General features: G+C 50.4%; 9 protein-coding genes across 9 annotated transcripts; 6 read left to right on the forward strand and 3 right to left on the reverse strand.

The window, feature by feature from the left end:
• Positions 1 to 929: 929 nt before the first annotated feature.
• KY384_002352 (uncharacterized protein) lies at positions 930 to 2726 on the forward strand (the record flags this gene model as incomplete). The annotated part of the gene is made up of 6 exons (XM_044810875.1): positions 930 to 1002; positions 1057 to 1137; positions 1194 to 1903; positions 2020 to 2240; positions 2290 to 2354; positions 2410 to 2726. 6 exons carry the CDS (start codon positions 930 to 932, stop codon positions 2724 to 2726), a joined length of 1467 nt encoding a protein of 488 aa, XP_044671758.1.
• A 2878-nt stretch (positions 2727 to 5604) lies between these two features.
• Positions 5605 to 6804, forward strand: KY384_002353 (uncharacterized protein; the record flags this gene model as incomplete). Its single annotated transcript, XM_044810876.1, has 2 exons — positions 5605 to 5688; positions 5734 to 6804. The coding sequence occupies 2 exons, from the start codon at positions 5605 to 5607 to the stop codon at positions 6802 to 6804; spliced, it is 1155 nt and encodes a 384-aa protein (XP_044671759.1).
• An 803-nt stretch (positions 6805 to 7607) lies between these two features.
• Positions 7608 to 8079, reverse strand: KY384_002354 (uncharacterized protein; the record flags this gene model as incomplete). Its single annotated transcript, XM_044810877.1, has 2 exons — positions 7608 to 7663; positions 7713 to 8079. 2 exons carry the CDS (start codon positions 8077 to 8079, stop codon positions 7608 to 7610), a joined length of 423 nt encoding a protein of 140 aa, XP_044671760.1.
• Positions 8080 to 8938: 859 nt separating this feature from the next.
• On the reverse strand, positions 8939 to 9707 carry KY384_002355 (uncharacterized protein; the record flags this gene model as incomplete). The annotated part of the gene is made up of 2 exons (XM_044810878.1): positions 8939 to 9400; positions 9474 to 9707. The coding sequence occupies 2 exons, from the start codon at positions 9705 to 9707 to the stop codon at positions 8939 to 8941; spliced, it is 696 nt and encodes a 231-aa protein (XP_044671761.1).
• Positions 9708 to 11760: 2053 nt separating this feature from the next.
• Positions 11761 to 12872, forward strand: KY384_002356 (uncharacterized protein; the record flags this gene model as incomplete). Its single annotated transcript, XM_044810879.1, has 2 exons — positions 11761 to 12409; positions 12475 to 12872. 2 exons carry the CDS (start codon positions 11761 to 11763, stop codon positions 12870 to 12872), a joined length of 1047 nt encoding a protein of 348 aa, XP_044671762.1.
• A 1214-nt stretch (positions 12873 to 14086) lies between these two features.
• KY384_002357 (uncharacterized protein) lies at positions 14087 to 15188 on the forward strand (the record flags this gene model as incomplete). The annotated part of the gene is made up of 2 exons (XM_044810880.1): positions 14087 to 14464; positions 14532 to 15188. 2 exons carry the CDS (start codon positions 14087 to 14089, stop codon positions 15186 to 15188), a joined length of 1035 nt encoding a protein of 344 aa, XP_044671763.1.
• A 535-nt stretch (positions 15189 to 15723) lies between these two features.
• KY384_002358 (uncharacterized protein) lies at positions 15724 to 17399 on the forward strand (the record flags this gene model as incomplete). Its single annotated transcript, XM_044810881.1, has 3 exons — positions 15724 to 16024; positions 16194 to 16355; positions 16456 to 17399. The coding sequence occupies 3 exons, from the start codon at positions 15724 to 15726 to the stop codon at positions 17397 to 17399; spliced, it is 1407 nt and encodes a 468-aa protein (XP_044671764.1).
• Positions 17400 to 18515: 1116 nt separating this feature from the next.
• Positions 18516 to 20161, reverse strand: KY384_002359 (uncharacterized protein; the record flags this gene model as incomplete). Its single annotated transcript, XM_044810882.1, has 2 exons — positions 18516 to 20021; positions 20087 to 20161. The coding sequence occupies 2 exons, from the start codon at positions 20159 to 20161 to the stop codon at positions 18516 to 18518; spliced, it is 1581 nt and encodes a 526-aa protein (XP_044671765.1).
• Positions 20162 to 20897: 736 nt separating this feature from the next.
• On the forward strand, positions 20898 to 22522 carry KY384_002360 (uncharacterized protein; the record flags this gene model as incomplete). The annotated part of the gene is made up of 3 exons (XM_044810883.1): positions 20898 to 21359; positions 21409 to 21873; positions 21923 to 22522. 3 exons carry the CDS (start codon positions 20898 to 20900, stop codon positions 22520 to 22522), a joined length of 1527 nt encoding a protein of 508 aa, XP_044671766.1.
• Positions 22523 to 26785: the final 4263 nt, after the last annotated feature.

Genomic DNA, 26785 nt, shown 5'->3' on the forward strand with positions numbered 1-26785 from the left:
CGCCCTCAGCTTTGATCGAATACACCTGTCAACAACATCCCAACGATCATCACGACCGGTGCATAACCCCAATGGTTCCACTCTCCTCTGCCAATTTGAGCCTTACAAACAGCACCGTCCACGAGGGCGACGAGACCTCCTGCGATTAGAATTCCTCCTAGCGACTTAGGTTTCCCGAAATATGTTGCGGAATAGACGGCTACTCCCATGAATAAATCCCTTGCTCCGTACAGAATCATCAAGCTATCGACGAGCTTCTGGTCAACAGCTGCTGCTGGTAGGTCGAACTCGAAGACTTCAAACGCATTTCGCGGTCGGAAGATGGCATTGAGACCGAAGCCGGTCCAGATCAAGGCGAAGAGTGTGGCCGCATAGCCGAGGTAGGCAGAATTTGAGAGCTTTGATGGGGCCATGAGGAAATCTTTGAAGATGTTTTAGATCCGTAGAAATCGAGAAACTGTGGCTCTGAAAACGGGCGGTTAATACTGTAGGAAGAGTGGTGCATTTGAATACTGAGTTCCATTCGGGGGGCGGTTTACCCGTGCCGCCCCCTGACGCGCCAAGAGCTCAATATGCGGCTCTCATCGTATCAAACGCGATGTTTCTGGATCATTGCCATACCGTTTTGCTATGTATATGGCACAGCCACGCATTCACAGAGGCTGCCTTGTCAAGCGGACATTGATCGCTCCGCGTATACGGTCGCTTAATAGCCCAGAAGGCTCATATCCCCACGTCCAGCCCACAGTTTCATGTGCATGTTGCTTCAATCTTAGCTCGAAGAGCGAAGGATTTGACTTTGCCTTCGGTGATCCTTCAAGCTTCTGCTATGTCCTCGTATTCACGCCATGCAGATGCTCTCTTCTCTTTTGCCTGCCTCTACCTTGTCCTTCATCGTTCCCTTTCGTTTCCCCCTACTTCCATGAAGGATGAGGTTCAAGACCAGACAAGCACCAGCTAACAAATCGCCTGACGACTTTATACGTCGGTTTTTCCACGCAGGTAAGCCCTTGCGTTCCGTTCCATAAGCATACATGTCGACTGACTGTAACATAGCTGTGATCGCAAACACATTTCTGTACATTGATGGAGGGCAATTCTCATACATGCAAGATGGCAGCCCCGTCTATGACTGGGGTGAGTTCCGCTCTACCTACCCTTACACTACAACATATGAATGACTGTTGAGCCAGCTTCAAACACCCTCTCCCTCGATATGTCCAAGGATTGGACGAATTCTACCGTCTCTTTCGGTTCCATCGACAAGCCATCAGGCGCACCATCCCTCTTCGGCGGATCCTTATCCTACTATGCTCCCAACAACGTGATCTACTCCGGCCTTGCAGGAAGACCTGACGACTATGAAAATGACTTCAATGGAACATACCCAAACCCACCCAATCTGTGGGCTTTGAAACCAGACAATCAGGGTGGCGGCACATGGTCCCAAATATTAGACTCAGATGCTCCCGTCTTGAAGAGTGTGACTAGGCCAGTAGATGCGGCAATCGCAGCAGGACCGAGGGAAACTTGGTTCCTAGGCGGTGGTGGTCTCGATGGCAGTTCCTTGGCAAATATGCTGCAATTTGACATGGAGAACCAACAATTCAACAATGTGACGACGAAATTTGACTCAGTATGGCATGGAAAACTAGACTACGTGCCTGTCTACGGTACGGACGGTATTCTAATAGCCTTCCCAGGAGACAGCAGATACGGACTCATCGATTTCAGCACCGTGGAGGTCTATGACGTGACGACACAGGCATGGTACAACCAAACAACGACAGGAGACTTGCCAATCCCTCGAAAGGATCATTGTGTTACTGGGGTAGCTTCAAGCCAGCAAACTTATGAGATCTTTGTTTATGGCGGGTTCCGTGGTGACTTGGGGAACGAAACAGTGGCATATGATACAATCTCAATCTTGACTCTACCCGCATTCCATTGGATCAGTGTACAGTATACGGCAGAACACCCGCGCATAGGCCATTCCTGTCATGCTGTGGGGGAAGCCAGATCTTAGTAGTGGGTGGTGGTGATCCGGCTGCTACCACTGCCGACAAAGCAGACTACACCTCACAGACTGAAAAGGCGCAAATCAGTACGAAAGATCCCAACAAACAAGGTTTAGGTATATTCGATATGACGACGCTTCAATGGAATGACCGCTATTCGGCCTCAGCGTCAGCCTATAAACAGGCAGAACAGGTCAAAACGTTTTATGACGCAGCTGGAGAGTGGGTTCCCCGTCGTTACCATTTCTCGATTTAGCTGACGAAACGGCAGTTCTTACAAACAAGGTCTCCTTCCGGAAATCTCTTCACTCATGCAAAAGGCACATTTCGATCATGGTAAGTTGATCGCTTGGCTTTCGCACTTCACTCTAATCATTGTCCCGCCTTGCAGTCACCAACTCAACATCTACATCTACCACATCCGCCAAGTCTGATAGTAAGACTACCAACAAAGGCGCTATAGCAGGTGGCGTTGTCGGCGGTATCGCTGCTCTTGCGCTTATAATTGGCGTTAAAAGGCTGCTTCGGCGGCGTCGGCAGCGACGCAACAATGTTGCCGAAAAAGATGCCTTGCCGCTAAAACCAGAAGATCAGGCTTACATGAGCGAATTGCACAATACTCAAAGGCCTCACGAGATGGACAGTAGGCCCATGCATGAAGTTGATGGCAACTCCAACCAGCCGAACATGATGGTAGAGCTGCAATGACAGGAATGGCGATGGCGTTGAGGTTGGGTATGAGAGTCTTGTGAGTACGATCGCCTTAATGGATTGTATGAGAATGTACAACTAATGCTGGAGGGTTGTGCAGATACTTGTGATTGACTAGTCCTCCGAATATAGTATCTTTCTTAATTTCTCTCAGTTCATGTCTTTCAATACTTGCATTAGAGGGATAAATGCATAATGTTGTCCGGGGTAGCGGACGCGTGACCCATCGTGCACCGTGCCTTCCCAGAATGGCCAAAAAGGACGCTAGTAGTGACAGAAAACAGACTCGAAATTTTCCTTCCTTCTTTTCTCCCCAACCTTTTCAGAATATGTCGTGGATAATGCAGCTTTACACATCCTTGGTCCCTAATTTGGACCTAAAGAATTTCCTGAGCATAATCTGCGTACCACTGATTGCGTATTTCATAGGTTTGTGGTTTAAAAAGCTCGCCGGTGTTGCCACCGTGCAAGGTAAGCCCTCTTCGTCCCCACAAGCTCTTCCCAACCCATCAGCACATCTCTACCTCGTGACGCACGTCACATGTGGCCTTGCTGACGTGTCGTTCTATCAGCGGTGGGGCCACAATTCTTCTTGGCTTTGGCCATAGATACAACCAAAGGAATGATCGTTGCTCTCGTCTGCCTTTTAATCAAAGTGTTGATGTAGGCAACACCGACCCCAACTGATGACGTATCTTTTGATGCCGAGGAAGGGGGTCCCTGAAAGCTGTCATGGCTAAAGGGGAGAATCAGACTACAACTGATGACGTATCTTTTGATGCCGAGGAAGGAGTATCTCCCGAGGCTGTCACGGCCGAAGGGGGGGCACTGAAGCTGCCTGCTGTGCAGCAAAGGCTTTGGTCTCAAGGTTCGGGGTGTGTAGGCCTGTACTCGCGGCCGGGGCAACGCTGAGTACCTAGAACCACCACCGGAAAAGACCGGGATACTCGTAGACCGGGATGGACTGGGAGGGGTATATCACCCCGGGCTGTCACGGCCTGGGGCCCATTATAACTCAAGAGGGCTTTTGGTCACACAGTAGCTGGGCTGTTGATCACAGAGGGCTTTTCATCTCAAGAGGGTTTTTGGTCACAGTAGCTGGGCTGTTGATCACTGAGGGCTTTTGATCACACAGTAGCTGGGCTATTGATCTCAGAGGGCTTTTGATCACACAGTAGCTGGGCTGTCGATCTCAGAGGGCTTTTGATCACACAGTAGCTGGGCTGTTGATCACAGAGGGCTATTGACCCTATATGGGACTTTTTTTCATCCTATCCAGCGCCTAGTGCACTGATAGGAAGAAGAAATGAGCTCTAACGATTTGTCCAATAATGGAATGTCCTGTCCCAAACTCATTTCTTGGCAATCTGAAAGTACAAAACGTCGGGCTCTATAATTCTTGCATGAAATAGTGCGAACTAGCGTTACACAACAAATTGTGCCAAAGCATACAATATCATAGAATGTATCTACGTCTCCAACCCATCTAACATCAGCTCATGTCTCTAGGTCTTCGGCAACGACTGCCCTATATGTAGCTGAATACAGGTCGAGATGCAGGTAAATATCGTGCTTCGCGCTTTACACTCGAGTCATCACAAACCACACCCGCTAATCAAGACAGCCGGTAATGGCAAGCTTTCCAACAAAGATTTCTATCGTGTGACTCTGCCGCTGAATTTTGCAAGTTGGGGACACATAATCCTTGCACCCTTTCCAGCATACCGGCAAGATACTGCTTCAGGTAAGAGGCCTCTAATCAAGGTATGTTCGACTCAGCTCTACTAATCGGATTGGCGCAAAATCAGTGCATCCTCAAATGCAACAACCGATAGGTACGTGTACCTCACAAGCTTCAATCGGGAGTACGAAGCCTATGTTTCATGTTAGGATATTCAAATTGAAGTGATGTCAATCATGAAGTGTATTGTCACCGACGATCATTGCAATCAATCCCTCCGCAACTTCCAGTCTTCCCATTCATACCCAGGTTTACGTTGACGTTGGAATAACGCTAAAACCCAGAAACATAATGCCAAGAAGATCATGAGCACCGAGAACGCCTCTCCGAATTTCCGGCAACGAGTTTGCCCATATCTTACACCAATGAGGACTAAAAAGGCACCGAAAATAAGGTTGATGCAGATATAGCCACCTATGATGACAAAGCAACACCCCTGGTGCACCTGTAGTCGGGGAGGGCCTGGTGAAAAGTAGCCAAACCGATCGGGGATTCGTAATGTACGAGATTGAATGCGGTACCCGGTAATTCCAACGGCAAGGTGAAATGGGTTGAGCTGGTTGTTGACTATTTGTTCAGCGAAAACGAATTGAAGCTTTTCGCCAATGTTGATGACGAAATTGTCAATCGTAGCAGGGCGAAGAGGGTTGAGCTGATTATTGGCTATGTGATCGGCGAAGACGTATAGAAGGCTTGCGATGACGCTACTGACGAGTGTGTCAAGCATTTTCGTACGTTTTTAGTGATGTCGACTCTGTGGGAAGTGGGAAAAGATGTGACATTTTGAGGGGATGATATACCGTAAAGTGTTCAGTGCCAAGAAGACAAGCCACATTAGAAAGCCCCAAAACTCAAGGCGGAAGCCTGCAGAAGCGCTAAGTCGAATCAGGTCTAGTGACCCAGTCTCATCTTGCTGAGGTAATCGCATCATGCCAAGATATCGAAGAGCCTCAGACTCACTCACATACACTCAACGAAACGACAAGAATGATCAAGCCCATGCTTCTCTTCGGAACGCACTCAACTCTAATATAGCCACACGCTCATCAATTTGGCAGCATGGGAGTATCCAAGAAGAAGAGCGGTAGGACAAGAAAGACTCTTCCTACATTGCCTCCTTGATCCAAGTTCATCATGGGCGAGCCGAACATGCAGATGGACTCAGTAGGGAGCGAAGACACAGGATCTGAGTACGGGTATGATGAACATGAGACCGAGGTAAGCAAGACGTCAGTCTCTCAGAGCTCTTTCTGACTCCGTAAGACATTCTACGTCACCGTCGACCTCTCGTCTGCTGCTCCCTTGCGAGCCCGGAACAAACCCCACAAAGCAGCTCCAGCAAAGTCACAAGAGCCCCCAAATACTGTCAATGATGAGTCCGCCGGCGCTCTATCCCAAGATGAAGCTCAAGAGCCTCAAACGCGGCCTGAGAGCTCAAAATCCACCTCTCGCGCCCCCAAGACCAATCTACGAGCAAACCAAATACAAATTCTCGACCTACACACCACAAACCCCATGATATCCTACCAGAACCAGCTCTACACCTGTTCGTGGGGCACGGCTCTGGGAACGGACATCATCCTCGCACCCAAATATCCCTCCCCTGAAACCCCCATCACCCGTCCACTCGCAGATGCCCACGACCCAACGAGACCCGAAGCCACAGTCCTAGCAACAACCAATATCCGCCTCTCCGGGCGCCCCATAGAGGCTATTCCCCGCCCCGAAGCACCCTCAGCTCCCACTCCTCTCCCCACCTCTCTCCCGGCCTCCACCATCTCGCTACCACACCAGCCCACACTCCCACCAGCCAACCATACCAGCACAGTCAAGCATCTCGACCCGGGCCCCAACGCCTCCAAAGCCCGCACAAACCAAGCCGCCTTTCTCGAGCGCATAATGAAGAGCAAACAAGGGAAGGGGGAGACAGACCGCGTGATCACTAGCTTACCGGCGCCAAATCGGAAGTTCGATGATGAGGGGAACTTGATCCGTGGACGTGGTGGGAGGAAGGGAAGGCCGAGACGGAGGGGAAGTGGTAGGGGTGGGAGTGGAGGTAGGGGACGCGGAAGGGGCAGGGGAGGAGGAGGGGGAAGTTGGTGGGGAAGGGCGTTGGCTGGGGATGGGAAGGGGGAGGCGGCTGTGACGCCGAAGGCGTGGGAGGAATTGGAAGGCGGTGATGAGCGAACGAGGGAGGACGAGAATTTAGAGCCCAAGGGTAGCGATGGGATGGAGGACAGTATTGCGGATGTGGCTGAAGAAGAACGTGATGGTCAGGATGCAGATACCAGTGCAGGTTTGGACGGTAATGATGTAGATATGACTGACGTCTAGAAAGTTTTGAAACATAGTGCACCTGCAAGTCTCGGAATGTATCTAGAGGCTGCTGCATTCATTCCATTGCTATGTACTCTACAAAATAGTTGGATGGACCGATAGCCTACCTGTTGTTTTCGCCAAGAGATTCTGACTCTTCTTGCACGCGTGCTTTATCGATCGGCCAGGGGATGCTTGTTTCCGACACTATTGACATGACATGGTGGATGGCTCTTGTCGAGTTGTGAGCCTTGTCGGTGCTTCGGAGCTGACGGATGGTTCAGCATGGCAAGTTTCGAGGGAAAAGGGGTACGGAGGGTAAAAAAGGACGTTGGGAGGTTGTTAGTGCTTGGGATGAGTCGTCGGCATGCGCTGATGGGGTCTAACGTGGTTAGAAGTACTAAACGCTAGGAGATTACAGAGGGGCAATCGTAAGGGTAGGGATCGATGGCGGCATTCGTAGAGTTGGGAAAGGAGGAGGGCGAAGGAGAATGCTGGGGTTCAGTGACAGTGTGAATTGGGATCGATCGTTCGGGGCTGATCGTTCGACTCGAGGTACGCGATTTGTGAAAAAGGAAATGTTCGCCGTATTCGAGGACTCGACACCGTCTCGACGTGGAGATCGACCGGACTGTAGGAGAAAGCTTCTGAGTTATCTGTGAAACCGAGATCCTCCTACTTCCAATGATAAAAGCACTTCAATAAGCAAGGGAGAGTCTCCGCAAGCAGACCTGCCTGTAAATTTCCTTTTCACCTTCTCAGTATTCCTCCGCAATTCTATTGCCGCTTTGACGATAGCGAACGACATTCGAATTAGGAGCTTATTCCGCAGTGTCGAGTTCGTCGTGGGTTATGGGAACCGGGGACCTCATCTCGTCTAATGGTTTTAGCAATGCAGCACAAGGCGATGTGCCAAGTGATCTCACCTTTGCGATTGTCAACCTCTTCAAGTGGAGGTTCTTCGTCATCGCGACGACGGTCAACATCTTTCATCTCTCGATCACGGTCCTCTGGGCTACGAGAACGAGCACCATCGCGGCGATCATAATCGCGGTCCCGACGATCATCACGATCACGGCCACGGTCACGGTCGCGGTCATCATAGTCACGCTCGCGACGGTCATCTTTGCGAGGGGAATGCTCATCTCGGCGGCGGCCAGGAGAGTATGAGCGGCGACGTGGGGAGCGCTCGCGTCTGGGAGGACGACGCTCTTCACGACCAGAATCGAAGCGCCAGGAGGCTGAAGGAGGGGTTCGTGCCCACTGAATACTGTCAGTCCCTGGTTCAAACATTGTGCGTGCAGAATACTGACTTCAATCTTCAATAGATCATCACGGCCGATTCTCACGTTGTGCATCTCATGATAGGCATCATCTGCATCGCGACGACTCTCATATTCGACAAAGGCGAAACTACTAAATATATCAGTCAAGAGTTCTCCATTAGACGTGTTTCCTTACAGTCGGCTAGAGGCACTCCTAGGAGCTGGAATGTCGCAGCGCACAAGGCGTCCGTAGCTACCTCAAGTCAGCATTTGGTCCAGCCATTCTTTGTCTCCATTATCGCCGTCCACCACACCAGGACACTATGAAGACAGAAATTTCGCTATTTCGCTCTCTGTTCTCGTCCGAAGGCTTTTGATCGATTCGCTGAAGCTCGGGGGGAGGATGGGGAGGAGGGCTCGGAGGAGCGTGATCGAGGGATTTCGTACCGTTCGAATTCGTAGGCAAGATCACGAGCGCGTGTGCCTTGACCGAAGCCGGTCACGTAAAGCGTTGTTCCGCCGCGAGAACCCATACTCGATTTCAATTCAATTTGAAGTCAGTGTGAATGAAAAGGCAGGACAAGGTAACAGAATTGAATAGAGAAACAGGCATCGGCAGAGGATCGAAATTGGCAACGCTAAGGAGCTGAGTCAGCAATATCTTGGCACAATAGGACATCGAAATCCGCTTCGAGTTAGTGCCAAAGGGAGGGAACATAGCAGTAATTTTTGACGACGTTGAGCTTTGTTACACTAACATTTGATAAAAACATTCGTGCAACCTACCTATGTCTGACAAGGTTATAAAAAAGACTACTAATAATGCAATACAAGAGGAAGATCAAGCGTATGAGAGGGCAGAGCTCCTCGTCCCCAACCCTTAAATCTTAGACTTTTGCACCCCTAGACTTCAAGAACTCAATCATCTCATCCCGCCCCTTCTCACTCGCCCTCATCAAAGGTGTCCTATCAAATGGATCTCGAACCTCAATCCCAGCACCCTGATCCAGTAACACTCGCGCTATTTCAATATCTCCCCTCTCAGCAGCCTTATGCAGCGCCGTACCCTCTTGGATCTTCTTCCGCCGGTCTCCAAAATCGTGCACCCCAACCTCGTCGATAGCTGCTCCCCGCTCGAGCAGGAAGCGTACCATTTCCAGATGACCGCGGCCTGCAGCTCCGGGGAGTGCCGCCGTTCCGGACACGTGTGCGCCGTGCTCGAGAAGCATGGTCGCGAGGGGGAGGTGGCCTCGCTCGGCGGCAGCACAGAGGGCGCTTGTACTATCGGCCATCAGATGGCCAGAGTTGGGATCTGCGCCATGTTCGAGTAGCCAGCGGACAAAATCAACCTACTGCCAGTGTTAATACGACGACCGATCACGATACACGCGCTGGTTGGGGAAGGAGGACGCTGCTGCTGACCTTGAGCTCCCAGACCATGTTGATCAGTAAGTCACCGGCGGACTCGAAGTCATCGTTGATGTCCAGAAAGCCGGCTGTGATGAGGACCTTGCAGACTTCTGGAAATTCTCCGTTCTGGGCTTCGCTGATATCGTCGTCACTGGGTTTCGCACCTCCATCCAATAACCGGCGGAGGGTGTCTACATCGCCTGTCCTAATGGCGCGACTGAGCGGGCTGTTTTCTTCTTGAGTCATGGAAGTTGACATCCTTATCACTATTCGCAGCACTTGTGTGCTATGAGGGCAGGCTTGTCAGATACGTTTGCTACGTCACGCGCACAAGACTGGAAACTTACGGCTCTAATTCATTGGCGTGGATGGTGATGGTCATTTATGACTTGAGTTCTGGCTCTGAGGAGCTATGGGGGAGAGTAGCACAGAGATCCTTCCAAGCTGTCCCTGCAGACCAAGTAATTTGCTCGACAAATTTCGAAACCTTGCTGGTTGGGTATGGAGCAGCTGGAAACTTCGCCCGAGGCGTACTGGGCCCCAAATGCAAATTCGGATATGGCCCAGCATTCAACACGAAACAGGCATTGTTGACGACTCGGATCTATTGTCATGGATGATGATCGTGATGCTGCGCAAAATCAACAGAGTTTTGGGGTCCGGTGCGTTAGGGCTGACAGTCTCCGAGTATATCTGCGAATCAGCGTCGTCTCGGCGAGCTGTATCCTCAAGTACCTACAGCAGGGGCTGGCCTTGCCAAGAGCGCCGCCACAATACTAGCCTGTTTCTCGCGAGCGGAGCCGGATTCCGCTACCTGCTGGTGCCTGCCGCTTGACCCAACAAGGGCAAGCTGCGCCGCTCCGCCTCATGATGCTACAGGAAGAAGAAAAGACTAGGCCCTATTATTGGCATGTCAGCTGAACCCCACGTGTTTCAGACCGATTAAGATATCTCCAGGTTTGCCCTACGCCCCATCGCTGGAGGATGACGATCCAAAAGCTCCGAGGATAAGATTGTTAGGAGATATGCTGCCACTGACAGTCTGGCTGAGCATGTCTCAAATCGGCCCGTTCCCGATGTCTCAGATCACTACCTTAACCTTGCGGTGCAGTCTATGGGGACTTTGTATATGCATATCCTGACTTATTCAAATGGAGGTCTCGTAGTGGCTGCCTGACAGGACGAGGGTCAGCGATGCCAACCGTTGAAATCGTTTGACTACCTAAAGCTCAAACCAAACTGTCCGTAGTCCAAATTGGACCGACTCTCTAGGCAAGCGACTAGTCGGTCTGCTCAAACAGCTGGCGGTCCACCCAATCGTTAGCAACGCTAAGAAGGATATTTTGACCCTGAGGCTGCGGCACAGCCGAAGAATCACGTTTCCAAACATTCGGGTGGGTGTAGTGGCCATGGTCTTCATTTGATACTACTCGTTGCTCTGCACCTTTGCCATCTCGCCATAGGATACCCTGCTCGGAAGATTTGTCTTCTAGTTACCTTAGTGATTGAGGCCGCTCATCAACATGAGTTGGGTATCCCTACTCATCTGTGAGAGCTCGCGTTCTATTCCTCCGCCATTTCAGCATTGGGGGCTGGGCTGGGTATCTGATGTCCTTCATGTCATTACCGGTCCGTAGCGCTCGCAGGTACGGCGCTCTAAGAATTTAGCGCCCGGGCGACCGTGCTTTTCATCAGCCCAAGGACGTTTCGAGCCTCTGACGGCGTCTGCTGACTGGATCCAATCATAAGGCGTGATATTTGCATCTCTCACTCGCACATGGGTTCCTCCAGCCTCTTGGGTCATCGTAGCCTGGCTCGACATGGTAGCGCGTGGCTCTTGGTCACTGTGACGCCGCCTCCTGGGTGATGATTGTCGGCGAAAATCGCAGTGAAATGACAGCTGGTGCTCAATATGCCCTGCTAGCGTACTATTTTTCCAAGATCCTACAAGGCTAAGGCGTCACTCTCCTCACACTATTTCAGTACTATCATCATGGCAGTGAAGAGCACTGTAAGCACAACAAGTGTCCAGCTCGCCGAGCAGTCCCATTTCCCAATACTCCACCTCCTACTGCGCCGCCTCCGTCAATATCACGGGAGGCGAGGATGGGCCCCAAATGACTGGGTTTCATCAGCTCTTCCACTATGAGGCTAAACTGTGCTTCCTGAAAGATACAAATATTATGGCATCTCTCTGCATCACCTCTCAGCTCGTTCGACCACATCAACAGACTCCTGAGCCTTCGATCTTAAAACCACATTCGTGCACATTCTGGTCTCCAGCCAGTATTGATTGACCATGTATCTAAACAAAGGAGGCTCCAATTCGCTCTTCGGCCGTCTTGGCTACATCTTGTCCCTTCTACTCCTGATCGGCATCCTGCACCAGAACGTCGCCTTAGGATCTCCCCTGGCCAAGCGTGATGATGACATCGAGCCTGACGATCCAGACTCCGACAACGATGACCAAGACACCGGCTCCCCATTTTCACCTACCGTTGACAACTATCCAGATCTCACCAAATGCCGCGAGAAGGTCTCCGTCGCCAAGGATAAGTCCGTCTTCTACTCCGGTGTTGGCAAGCACGAGGACAAGCCTCAAAGTTTCGCCGATCAGCTTCCTAATGGCGTCCTTTTACGTGAAGCATATCCCAGTGGTTTTACAGATAAGAACGATGACTGGACTGGCTACAAGAAGTTCCTTGAGCGTGCCAGCCAGGCTTTTGCGGAGAAAAGTTCTGGGATAGTTTATGTCTTGTTGCCGACGGACAAGACGGATATTAGCAAGAAAGTGTGGACGAAGATCGAGAAAGACAAACTTACAAGCAATTCAGCTGTTGAGAGGATCGTCAAGGTGGACCCAGATGATTTCACGAAGAAGTGTGTACTCTCAGGATCTGCGGACAATGATTTATCGAGTTGCGATCTCGAGAATGGACCTGTGCCTGGTTTGCCTCTCTTTCCTTCTCCTCTTTCCCCACCCTTATACCCAACCCGCTGACCTTCTACCCAGGCAAAGACAGCAAAACGTTGGGCTACACCCCCGGCTGGTGCGGCGTGCACGTTATCCAATACCAGAAAGCAAACCCCAGCGACCCATCCTCACACTACCACCTCGACGTCACCATCTACGACGGCGCGCAGAAGCAGATCGGCCAAGTGACGAACCAAGACGCGCCCTCGGGACAGGGCGTCAATGTCGACAGCGCGCTGCCTTTCGTCCTTATCGTTACGGCGCAAAACGTAGATGCTGATGCTGTGCTATTCAAGTACGCAGATCAGTCTTGGGGGAGTAATGACCAGGATCATCATTGTGATTTTGGAGCTTATGACAGTGGGAACAGGTATGTGTTGATCCCATGCTATCGAATCTGGTTGAGAGGAAGAGGGGCTGACGCATTGATGTTTTAGGGACGGCAATTGTGGATTCAGTTGCTAGAGGGTCTTCAAAGCCTTCGAGCTGGTTACGCCAATCTTATCTCGGTGTTTGGTTTGGAAACGAAAAGTTGTCGAAGCGTCGGACGTTAATGACTTTTGAACGTTGCTCACTAAGGGAATTTGCGGGAGTTGGGTGCGTTAGAGCTTGGTCGGCTTCTGTTGGTACGATGTAGTCTTCGTATCAAGAACATAAAGCATATAAATTTTCAAACTCATTGAGCGTCATCTGATGGTTGAAATACTTAAGAATCTATTTTGAGCCTCTCCCAAAAGGGTTAGAAATATGTATCGTTCCGAAAAGCCCAGAGTATCCTGCCAGCACCCGAATCATAAAGAGACAATGCTACCATTACGATGAAGAAGATGGGAATTCACGGAATGGGCCATTGTCCGTGTTGACTTGAAGTCAGTCTGTACGGAAGGTGCCGTCAAAAGTTCTGACCCTGTGAAAACTGGTCCCATAAGGAACCCCGATAAACCTTTATAAGCTTCACTTATAAGATCGCTCCAGGGGACCCTTCTAGGGGACCCACCCCCTGGAGTATTGGCTGGGCTAATATTTCACGCTAAGTACGGTAGCCTGATAGGTAGGGTCAGAACTTTTGACGCCACCCGGAAAAGGCACCACAGGCGTCGGCACTCGGCAAATTGGCAACGCTAAGTAGATGAGTCAGCAATCTCTTGGCACCAAATTTGGATGCGGCGCCGAAGGGTGAATCGAGCTTCTCCATTCGTCTCCTATTGCCTCTCTCGCACTCGCCCCTGCGCTATCGAGAGTCTCGATCGCCACACAGGATGCTAGATAAGCATCAACAATCATTATAACGTCGTATCACTTCCTCCAAAACATCTCAGCCCTTTTAGGCACACCGACGCTTCAACAGCCTCGTAGCATTTCACCATCGAAACACCAACGATCACCTGCATTCTATGGCCTGTGACCTCAACCGTCAGAGCGGAGATCCCCTTTTCTTCTCCTACACCTCGTTGCCGCGACTCAGTATTCCTTGTCTCCACTTATCGACGTCCTTTGGCACACAGCCTTGCCGGAGTCAACATCATAGCCAAAGACATCTGAGAACGAGATTCGATCTCCTAAACATTACACTACTTCCTCCAGAATCGAGATAAAAATTGCACCATAACAATTTCCACTAAACGGAGAATATACACCTGAGTCTTTCAAAATGAGTGTCGATCGCCAGACCCCTTCGGCTAAGGTCAAAGGGGAAACGCCGAATCCAATTGCGAAGCTGCCTGAAGAGTTGACACGCATAATTCGCATACGACATTTTGTGTCTCAACCATTCACGTCATCCTTCATTGCTGGAGGCATGGCTGGGGCAGTCTCGCGAACGCTTGTTTCTCCTCTCGAGAGGCTAAAGATACTCTTACAAGTCCAAAGCGTTGGACGGACAGAGTACAAGCTCTCGATATCACAAGGTCTGCAGAAAATGTGGAGAGAAGAAGGCTTCAAAGGGTTCATGAGAGGAAACGGCTCGAATTGCATACGGATTGTACCATATTCTGCTGTGCAGTTCTCGAGCTACGGGTTTTACAAGAGGGTATGAATTTTACACATTCTATTTTCTGATCTGCGAGTGGTGTGACTTGCTGACACCTACTTCCCAGCATCTTGAAGCCTCACCAGGCGCAGGCCTACCACCACTCGAAGGACTTTTCTGCGGGGCATGCGCTGGTATCACGGCCGTCTGCTTCACCTACCCACTCGACATCGTCCGCACGCGATTGTCAATCCAATCAGCCTCCTTCTCTTCTCTCAGTGAACTTCAGAAGCAGCAACTACCAGGGATGGGTCGCACGCTGGTCAACATGTACAAAACAGAGGGTGGCTTACGAGCTCTTTATCGAGGCATCATACCAACCGTGGCAGGTGTAGCGCCTTACGTTGGGTTGAACTTCATGACCTATGAGCTTGTGCGGAAATACTTCACGCCCGAAGGCGACAAAGATCCGAGTGCATGGAGAAAGCTATGCGCTGGTGCTATCTCGGGAGGCTTTGCGCAAACCTGCACATATCCATTCGATGTTTTAAGAAGAAGATTCCAGATCAACACAATGAGTGGAATGGGATACAAGTACAACTCAATGTGGGAAGCAGTGGCGACCATAGTCAAGCATGAAGGTGTACGTGGGATGTACAAGGGCATCCTGCCGAATCTCCTCAAGGTTGCCCCCAGTATGGCCAGCAATTGGCTCACTTTCGAGTTGACAAGAGATATGCTACGGAGCCTGGATGACGAGGGCGAGAAACAGAAGGTCGCATAAGGGATGGTGACCATAATGAGTGGATGCTGTTATGCGTTGGATCTGAAAGGCGTTGACGAGTGGCATTGATACCCAATCCTTTATTCTCACCTTGAGTGAATATACTGACCGGCCTCCATCGATCCTTGTACATACTCATAGTTTCCAATTCTTGGGTACAAAGTGTTTTCGGATAGACAATGCTCATAGACAATCAAGGAGGCATGTAAAAGACTACTGCCGTTCACTCTCTCGTTTGCAACCAGTAAATTATGTACCTATTGCCGGAGGCGATATGTAAAGTGATTAGTAAGCTTTAGTGCCACTTTGCCCCTGGCCCAAGCGAATTCGGTGACTTGACTCACACATCATTCAAATCATCACATTCTTTTACAAATTCCTGTCCAAATAGGCGGCTCTTCATACCACGAGTCATCTTGAACCTGGTCATCTTGCAGTCCCGTTTTCTTTTAATTTGACTTGCATTTGACCTCAATCAAAGTTGATTCGCATTCCCCACATTTTCGTGAACGTTCCTTTGTATATCCAAAAAATCATGTCAGTAACAGATTCGTCTCCTCTTGAGATAGCCAAAGCAGCATCGATATCATCCCGAAACCTTGCAATCACAGACACTTCATCCCGAAACGATGCGTTGACGGCAATACATGGCGCACTCTCCGAAGCCAGAGAGACAATCCTGGCAGCCAACGCTGAAGACCTCAAAGCCGCGAACAAAGCAGCTGAGGATGGCAAGTTGAGCCAGAGCGTCATCAAACGACTAGATCTGAGTCGACCGGGCAAGTACGATGATATGTTGAAAGGAATTTTGGATGTGAGAAAACTTGAGGATCCTCGTAAGCCACCACGAAATATGTGATACTGCACTCCATGAGAACTAACGTATCGTACGATGGGTCTTAGAGGATATGCATCATCTGACTTTCATGGCACATCCACACTGTTGGTCTGGCGGGCCTCTCATGGAGGTGTGATGCATGTCCTTTGAGACCCTGTACGACTCAGTCAATCAGACCACTTTGAAAACGATCCTAGACGATGAACTGGTGCTCGAACGTGTATCGTGTCCGATTGGGGTGCTACTCATCATCTTCGAGGCACGCCCTGAAGTCATCGCCAATATCTCGGCTCTGGCTATCAAGTCCGGTAATTCAGCGATCTTGAAAGGTATGATTGACTCGGTTTTCTTCATTCTGCAATTCATAGCATTCTCCCATCAGAATATCCTCCTCTGCCCTCTTACGCAGACTCCTCACCTCTGTCATAGGCGGCAAAGAAACGACTCTCTCCTTCCTCGCCATCTCCAAAGTCATATCATCCGCCTTGTCAACAACGCAGATCCCCAATTCCAGCATCCAACTCGTCACCACCCACGCCGATATCGCCTCTCTCCTCGACTTAGACCAATACATCGATCTTGTCATTCCTCGAGGCAGCAGTGACCTTGTTCGGTACATCAAAACACACACCCGCATCCCTGTCCTAGGTCACGCCGACGGCATCTGCAATACGTACGTAACCGCCTCCGCCGACCCATCGATGGCCGTCAAGCTCGTCCTGGACGCCAAATTAGACTACTTGGCTGCCTGTAACGCACTCGACATACTCTTGATCGACGAAGCAGCCCTCACCACCGTCCTGCCACCTGTAGCCACAGCCCTGATAGAGAAGGGCGTCAGCCTCCGCTGCGACGCAAGCAGCAAGACTGCCCTCTCATCTTCACTGCCAAGGTCTCAATCCGTTCTTCTCCAAGACGCCGAAGACAAAGATTTCTCAACCGAGTTTCTGGGCCCTACCATCGCCATCAAGACTGTTCCTACCCCAACAGCATCCAGCGCAGACAACATCGCCACCGCCGCCTGCACCCTAGCGATCGCGCACATTAACGCAAATTCTTCGCATCACACCGACGCGATCATCACCGCAGTCCCATCGTCCTCTGACTCCACTGATGAGAAGATCGCACGACAATTCCAGCGCGGCGTGGACTCAGCGTGCGTATTCTGGAATACGAGCACGAGGATGTCGGATGGGATGCGCTTTGGATTCGGCACTGAGGTGGGGATCTCGACGAATAAGATCCATGCGAGAGGGCCGGTGGGGTTGGAGGGGCTGACGATCTATAAGTATCTGGTTAGTGGGCGGGGACAGGGCGTTGGTGATTATGCTGGTGAGGCGGGGAGGAAATGGAGGCATGAGAAGGTTGTGTGAAATGATCGGGGGTGGAATCTGTCATCGTGCTAATTGGAAAAGCTTCGATGTGACCTCATCTTGGTGAATTCAAGTGAGATGAAAAGGTTTGAAGATAGACATGACCTTTAGGAACCGATGTTCCCATCTACCCAATCCCATGCACATTCCGCTTCGGCGCTGTCAAACGGCCCTAGAAACTCCCTTCTCCTGCATCTTCTTCTTCCTGCTAAACCATACTCCCAACGCCCTCACCCACCACCGCACCACCATCCCCAACCCCACTCCCCTGATCACACAACCCATCACACCCCCTTCTATCCTCCACAAACCTCACCACCAACCAGCCCCACGTGCCACAAAGCCTACACCCATCATCTTCGAGCGCATGTAAGCCGTATCTAACCACCATGGCGCCCATCTTGATTCCGCCCGTCTCAGGAGGCGGCGGTGGTGGTGGGGATGGTGGTGGCGGTGGGGAGGGGGAGGAATTGAAGACGCAGTATCCGCTTTTCTTGAGGAAGGGGAGGTAGGATGCTATGGAGGGGATGCAGAGAATTTTTGCTACGGGTGGCTTCAGTTGCAGGAATGAGGAGGGAGTAGCGGGGAGGGTTGAGGGTTGGGCGATTGAGGAACGGGGGGGGAGGGTGCTTACTGCCGGGGTCGTATTGCGACGTGTCTGGCATTACGCCGTCAGCTAGGGCTGTGAGCCAGGGGATTGCGGAGACGTGGGAGGCAGGGCAGGCGGGCTCGTGATCTTCTGTAGAAGATGGCTCGTTAGTTTAGGAGATTCATGGCGGGGCGGGACTTACGGCATTGTGGAGTAGGGAGCCCTGTGGTGTTTGTTTCTTGTATCGTCGCAGAAGACAGAGATAGATATAAACATAGCAAGAGGAGCAGGTAGCGGAGAGAAGGATGGGAGTGGGGCATCTCTGTCGTGGAGCTTCGTCGAGAGAAGGAGCTAAGAAACTCCGAAGCATGGGATTTTGACTATTGCATCCTCATGCGCGTCCTAAGACGGCTGTGCCAAGGAGAATTGTTCAGAAGAAAAGGATTCGTTGAAGCGCATAATATACTATAAACGGCACTTAGACGCGACGACTGCTAGCGAAAGACCACAATACGACGTACGCAAAGTTAAAATGACCCTTTCCTCACTGTGATCTCGTTCCTCAGTCTTAGTTTGACCCAGACAGGCTCTTTCTCAATCGTGAGGAACACTTTCAGTGTCTGCCAATCCAGGATCGAGCCATGTTCCTCGGGTGCCAAAAAGTCGAAATGCCATACCAGCTTCGCAAGAATAAGTCTCATCTCACCCATCGCCAGTTGCTTCCCAATACAGCTTCTAGGGCCATGGCCGAAGGTACGAACGGCGCTGAGGTGATCGTTGATGTGTTCGGCTGGGCGGGTTGCTTCTGGGAACCATCGTTCTGGAATGAATTCTTCCGGCTTATGGAACAGAGATGAAGATCTGTAGATTGCTGCAGGAGAGACACTGACATGAGTGCCGGCAGGAAGATGAAGACCGCAGACTGTTGTACCGCCTTTCGGGGCAACGCGAGGTAGGCCCGAGGGGATGGGGTTGCATAAGCGGAGGGCTTCGTGGATGACGGCGTTGAGATATGGCAGATCATTGAGTGCAGCAATGGTTATTTCGGATGGCGAGGAGAAAGTGGAGCGAACTTCTGACGCTAATAATTCCACAACTCGGTGTTCGCGGAGGAAGTAGGTAGTGAGGCCGGTCATTGTCGTCGCTATCGTTTCGCTGCCTGCCACCACTAACATGAAAAATGATGCCTCGATCTCACCAAGGGTCATTCCTTTCCCTGCTTGATTTTCCGGGAGGATGCCTTGTTTCAGTAAAGGCGTCATTAGGTCAGCTCGTTGTTTCTCGATGCTCATCCGCCGGTGGATCTTCGCGACGGCTTCTTGATAGTGATTCTCTGCAAATTTGAGTAGACTCTTGGGGACGAGGAATGTTTCAACAAGAAACGAGAACCATGGGTAGAAGCGGGGGGCGGCCGCGAATATTGCGGCCTTGACAAATGAGAATATCAGAGTGATCCAAGGATGTAAGGCATTATTTTTGAGGCAGTCAAAAGATTCACCCAATACCAGGTCACCAATGATGTCAACAGTCGTGTAATTGAATCGGTCCACTACGTCGGTGGTGACCTCCATTCTCTCTGATCCCGATAACTCTGCCTTCTCCACTAGCTGTGAAACCAACAAATGGACGTAAGACTCAACAATCGGTTCCTGGCCTTTCAAGGCTGCTGGAGTAAATGAATGGTTGAGCGCCCGTCGCATACGAGCGTGATCTTCTATCACTGGTGTACCAACGACATTATGGGGCATATACGGCGGGGGCGTGAAGTAAACCATATCTTTCAGGCACTGATTGTAGCCTGGCCGGACACCAAGAACCTCATTCCATGCTTCTTCCTTCGCAAAAGAGATTTCATCTGGTGCCAAGCGAACGATCGTCCCATACTTCTCGTGAATCCTCTTGACGTCGTGCGATATCTGGCCACTGGCGAGCGACATGATAAACCTTAGTCGTGTGGCAGCCCAAAACTTCGGTCCCGGGACGTTGGCAAATTCATGAAAGTAGAGGTTGTAAACAAGCTGGTAGACAAAAAGCTTCGTACCGATGTTAGCGTCTTCAAAGGACCGACGGAGCAAGATTTCGCTCATTCACCACTTACCAAAAGCAGTGATGCGAAACTTATCGTCAGAAGCATGGGGAGTGTGCCGCTTAGGTCAACACCTAGGATGGCCATAACGATAGTCTTTCAGGAAAAGTACAAACGCTCGTCAAGCGGAGACACAACAGAATTGAGGGAGAATAACAAAGTGTGCTGCGAAGTGGCTCGAACGGTCAAACGCAATTTGTAGAGTAGAGAGAAGAGGATGAGTGACGGAACGTTCAGTCCTCAAATGGCTCGACTGAAGTAATGCAAAATGCAAGCGACGAAGGTACAACGCACTTGGGAGAAAGTTGATTGACAGGTGGGGTTGGAGGGGACCTGGATGCGCCTCGCAGGTGTCATTGTGTACATCTGCACTACAACCTGCATGCACCATGATGTGTCATGCGAATGCCAATTCAGGCGGTTCGCAGTCCATGGCGAGCTCCGATGAATCTGCAGTACATCTTGTGCAAATAGAACTGTATCCAGAACAGAACGGAAAGTAGGATGAAATCTACTGGAAGAGCGATGTAGTGGCCTGAAAGCTGGAGGATTGAGGGAGAATCTTAGGGCTAGATGATTAGGGTTGAACGGCTGCGACCCCGGAGTTCGCGGGGTTTAGGGCGCCTACCGCGCCTTAGACCGTTGGCGCCTAAAGTCCTCGAGGAATGGATATCACACCCATTTCGACACCACTCGGACCGTCCACAATAGCTAGCTCAAGCATGGTCATAGCTCATACTGTGTTATCCATGTAGCTAGCAGCCTCTCACGAAGCCCTCTCTCCCTCTCCATTTTCCTAGAAGCCACATCTACATCCCACATAATGGACGCCCATGTGACTCTGCTCTTCAGCTTTCCCCCGCACCCACCTCCAAATCCTCCTCTCACAGACGCAGAATATGATAAGCAAGCCAGAAACTTCACCCATTCAATACAGAAGATCCCGCTCTCCAAATTGACAGGTTCTGTTTCCGGGGGCAGCTTGCTCGACGTGAGATTGCCTAAACCGTCCCATAGCTGCAAAGTGCTGATTGCTGCTCAGATTTTGAATCCTGCCATTAACTCGATCTCCTACTCACATGTCCTGCTGGCTCACATAATCGATCCGAGTGTAAAAGGAAAGAATGCGCCTGCAATACATGACGCTTTTGCTCCTGGGACGCCGTTATGGCAAAAGATGTTAGACTTCATGTCACACTTCGATCCTGTTCAAATACGTTACGCTGGAAGCGATGTTCGTACTATCATCGAAACGACTAATCACAAAGCCTTACTGGCTCAAGAGGTACATCCGAAGCCCTCCCATATCATTCTCGCGTACTGACAGAAACCAGCCAGCATCAGCTATCAACCCAATAAGAACCGCCATCTTGCGCATCGACCCTTCCGGCGCTACCTTCACATCCTCACACGTTCTCCTGATACGCTTGTGCTTATACGCTCGAGCATACGCTGCTCCACTACAAGTCCTTGACTCCGACATTTATCACTTTCCGGCCATGACGAACAAAGGAGCTGAAGCTGTTGCTGACAGCCTTGCTCCTTTCCCTTGCTCTTTCCATGAAACAAGCTCAACTTTCATAAACACTGCATCTGGACTCACTCGAAAATTAGACTATCAAGATCATTTAGAATATTTTTTACTTGGCGCAATGTGCTACATGGCATTGAAAGATTGGGATCGAGGCATGCTATTCCTTGAGCTCTGTCTCACTTCCCCTACCACAAATACGGCGAGCCGAATACAGGTTGAGGCTTACAAGAAATATGTTCTGGTTTCGCTTCTCCTCTACGGAAAGGTTCGTACACTCCTCGCTCTTCCTGGTCGTTACTGACGAGATGTTGTAGCTAGTGCCATTACCGAAGACGGCAAATGTTCAGACAGTCCGAATGTGCCAAAATTTAAGTAAACCTCACACCGGCCTTGCTGAGGTCTTCAAGTATGGTATTGACAAAGAAGAGCCTGCGACAAAGTTGATAGCAGAGGCGCAAGAGGGGAACAAGTTTTGGCAAGAGGAGTGTAATTTGGGTCTAGTACGGCAAGTTTTGGATGCCTACCGACAGTTCTCCGTGCAACGGTTGGGGAAGACATTCGCTGCGCTTCCCATACCAGAAATATCGAAACGGACTTCGTGGGATCCGAACGATCACGTGGAAACGGGCCAATACATTATCAAGCTTATCAGCGCTGGCCAGCTCAATGCGACAATTTCGGAACCTTCTGAAGATCCATCTACCTGGGTCTTGCGGTTCTTCAGCTCCTCAAACGAGGGTCCAAAAGCGCGGTCAGGAGAGCAACAGTTTGATGACTTGCAGCGACAGGTTGCAAAGGTCCAGACACTCATGTCTCACGTGAGAGAAACCGACCGGAAATTCGGGCTCAGCAAGGAGTACATCTCGGAGCAGAAGCGGCTGAAAAAGGGGGTGGGATGGGGGGAGAAGAGTTAACCTGGGCTACACCCACAGAGGCATTTGAGAACGACGAAGATATGATGGCAGATCTTCGATGATCCATTGAGAAAGATGAGCAAGATTTATTGCATTCTCTCGGCAATGTAGTGCGGCTATTTGCATAGCGAGGCGTTGGCTAGGAAGCAGACTCATAGCGGAGACTGCTTTCGTAGCTCTATCATTCCATCTTCCATCCATCATTCGTCCACCAGAACTGCTCTTCGCCTTATTTTATTAAATACCCCTTATTTCCGACCTCCGAGCCTCCTCCGATTCGGTCCCCAGCCGAACCAATCACATCCCCCAAACCGCCATCGGGCAAAACCCATTCCGTCATCGCATTTCCATCTTACTTCAACTCCTCTCCACCACTCACCCACCTACAAAGCAACCCCCATCAACCACAATGGCCACAATACAGCGAATAGTCCGTCCAGCCTCTCGCGCCGCCGCGCGCGCTCTCACAACCTCAGTCCGCCCTCACATCGCCCCCTGCATGGGCTCCTCCATCCTTCCCCTCGCCTACCCCAACCCAAACCCAACCCCCTCCTCAACCCGCTTCTACCACGAAAAAGTGCTCGACCACTACTCCTCCCCGCGCAACGTCGGCTCTCTCCCCAAGAACGCCCAGAACATCGGCACAGGGCTCGTCGGGGCGCCGGCGTGCGGAGACGTGATGAAACTGCAGATTCGCGTGAACAAAGATGATAAGACGGGGGAAGACAGGATTGAGGAGGTGAAATTTAAGACGTTTGGGTGCGGGAGTGCGATTGCGAGTTCGAGTTATTTGACGGAGTTGGTGCAGGGGATGACGCTTGAGGAAGCCGGGAAGGTGAGGAATACGGAGATTGCGAGGGAGTTGTGTTTGCCGCCTGTGAAGTGTGAGTCCAGCTCTATTTGTTTCTTGTGGTGGTATCGATGAGGGAGGAGTGTTTGGTGTGATGAAAGAGGTGCTGACGTTGGTGGTTTGATAGTGCATTGTTCTATGCTCGCTGAGGACGCGATTAAATCTGCGATCTCAAACTACTACACCAAGAACCCGAAGGCGAAGGCGACAGATTTGGGAGGAACGAGCGCCCCGATGCCGAAGGTAGAGATCGAACAAGTCATGAATTCGCCGCCGGCAGGGCAAGTTGGAGTTGCTGCTTAGGCGGCCATATGGAAGAAGAGAGGCTTACGCGAAGAGAAGAGAGAAGAATTGTGAAAAACAGATGCGCAGCGGTAGACATCTGTGCTTGAGCTTGCGTTGTGTTGGCTTGTCATAGCATTACTTGGATGGGCGTTGAGATTGTGATGAAAGGCACGTAGCATTTTTGTATTCATTAGGTCTACTCCTTCGACTACAGCATCGATTCATTGTCCGCGTCTGGTCCAACCTTTTCTTTGGTCGCTTGTTTAACAAGAGAGTCCTCTGTCGAAAAACCTTAAGACGTGATTTCACGACTGCCGAGGACAAATTGATATTCTGCTCTGTTTCGATACATGTGTTGTTAGTTCTTCAAGAGCAATGGCAAATCTCAGATGAATTGCATATTTATGTGCATAGCCAATACTGATATCGCGATTCCACCCTGGAACAACTCAAGTACTTGATCACCTTGGGTTTCCTGGGAGGATGAGCGGCTTGGCGCAGTCATGCTTGCCTTAAGACATTCGATCAATATTAGCTTGGTGAGGTTTGGTCATCACGATATACTGTCAAATGGCTGTCTTCACATTTTGAAATCAATTTTGTTCAGTCTAGGTAAAGACGGTCAATTTGCCGATGTTCTCGAATTTGACATCATTGGCATGGGTGAGGACCTCTATCGATCGTTCGGTAAGCTAGACCGAAAGAAGTTACTCGGGCTTAGGAAAGGAATGCCCTTGAATGAAACCCTGAGAGATTATGGTGAGGTGGGGGAGGTGAGGGAGAACGGCAAAGATACCTAACGTATGAGCAGGGGGAGCGGGGACCGCCAAATGCACTTAGAGACCTTAGAACCAATTAGTAAGTGTCTAAGTGGGACGCCATCTCGCGGGCACCCGGTGCACAGCCGGCCGCGTCAGACGAGCCTGGGAGAGTTGTATGGATCGAGTCGATACGTGTTTAGCTTACGGCTCGATCTGGTTTAGAACTCTCATTCAAGGCGCACCCGTGCATCAAGGGAGTGTCAGAGTCGACAAATGCCTTGGATGCACCCAACAAATTCGTTGGCTGATCTGAATTGGAGCTTCAGCCTTATGTCGGACTTTCAGAGAGCTCAGTAGCGTCAACCTGATCCTTCACATTAGCGTAGAGACTCAGTTGATCAATGATCAATGTTGCGCGTGGAGGTACGGCAATTTTGTGTGTTGTGTGTTCGTGCTACTATTTTCGAATTTGCTAATGATTATCTACCTAGAGATGCTATCAGGTAAGCCTAAGCTGTGATCTATGGGACTCTTTTCTATAAAGTCCCTCTTGTGATCTTGGTTGATTCTTTTGATGTGACGTCCTCGCTGGCTCCCCCAAATTCGTTCCAGCTTTCTACTTGCCCTCACTTGCACTCAATCACTAGACAATCCGTCCGCAGGATTCCTTGGTGCTCACATCAGATGGCACCACTCTCCGAGGACAATAAGTCCGCCTGGACTTCGAATCAATACATCGTGGCTGTTACCCGCATCGTCATTTTCATTGTGTTCATATTCCTCATCAAAAGCTTTTATGAACTCGTGAAGTGGTCTTGCTCTAAGCACAAAAGCCCCAGGCAGCCATGTAGCAAATCAATATCTCACAGCGTGAACATAGCTGATTGTATGACAGCACGGAGGACTGGCTTCGGTGTTGCCCTCACTCTTGATCCCACAGATGAGCTGCCTGGCCTGCAAATCCAGATGCCGAATGGCAATCCTCCAGACCCTCGCCCGCTTTCTCCAGTCCATAGCTCCAGCCATCAGAGGAGAGGTACATGCTAAGAGCGTCGAAAGTCTTCAAGCTCAAGTTTATTACATCGCCTGAAGATTGCCAGTGGTGATGTGCTGATGAAGGTGAGGAGCAAGGAGGGAAGAGAGCACATCGTGTTGAATAAGGGCGGGAGGGCCGAGCTCTATGCAGATGATGGCGGGCACCGAAGGAAATAGTCGAGTCTCTCGTAGATATATAGGAGTGAGTCGTAGCTTGATGAAATCGATTGTCAGTGGAAAGTTCAGGGAGCGATCCAGACCGTTGCATCTACCCATAGTTTGGGTTCTCCCCAAAACTGCACTGCCAAGCTGGGCAATGCGCTAAGGAATCCGAACTGGGGTTAGATCCAAATTAGGGGTAAATCCTTCTAGAGCGCATTAGGCTAAGCATGCTGACACGTACGAAGCGCTGATGGAAAGTACAGCCTCGCCTGTTCTTCTCGACAATCCTTCCATGAAGCCCCACCCATACCATTTACTCTCACATAACGGATGATCTTTACCAATTCAGGTGTAGGCAGCACTCTCTAGTTGTAACAGAGGCATGGAAGCAGAGAATCAATTGTCGGTTCTACCGTGATGAGACGAGGACTTTTGTGCTCGACGAATGCTGTCAAACGTACGAGAATTTTATCTCATCAATCACCTCGAGAGACAGAGAAATAGCCCTTATAGTGATACCATTATGGCACGTCAGATTGTCCGCAGGAAGTGGACCATCTACAGCATCTTGTTTCAGTTCGATCTGAAGCATGTGCCGATCTCGTAGTGAAGAAAGTGGTGAACATTCCAGAGGCCTAAAGCCTTGTGAAGATTACATTGCCAATTATCACTGAAAACCGACCATTGGTTTATGCTTAACAAGGTGCGACCGCCGTACCCTCTGACTATGAGCAGGAGTGTGGGACTACCCCGGACTCGGCCAGTGAGACAACTAGTCGGACAACATTCGCAACTCCCTTTGATTGGGCTCGAAGCTCCATCGACTCAATGGCAGCACAAGGAGCATCGAGAGCGGGATGAGCGACACCAGTAATTCGTCCCTCGAAGCTTGCACAACGGATGACAAAGATAAGGCGGTGTACGGCCGACACGTACAACTCGACTGAGAAGGTGAGGTGCCACAGGATACCGAAGTTTTTATTCTTCATGCAAAAAGATAATTGTCTTCCATTATAAAGCCTCTCCAATTCCACTCTCTTGTCTTTCTCTAAAAATCTTTCATATTCCCTCGAACATTAACCTCTACTTCGGAAGCAACAAGCAAACTCCCTTCAGAAGTTTTGCAAGCGGAGTACGCTTTTGCTGATCTCTAAGAGATCACGTACAGTC

Source organism: Bacidia gigantensis (genome assembly GCF_019456465.1).
Source record: "Bacidia gigantensis strain McMullin 20006 chromosome Unknown contig_156, whole genome shotgun sequence".
Lineage (NCBI taxonomy): Eukaryota > Fungi > Ascomycota > Lecanoromycetes > Lecanorales > Ramalinaceae > Bacidia > Bacidia gigantensis.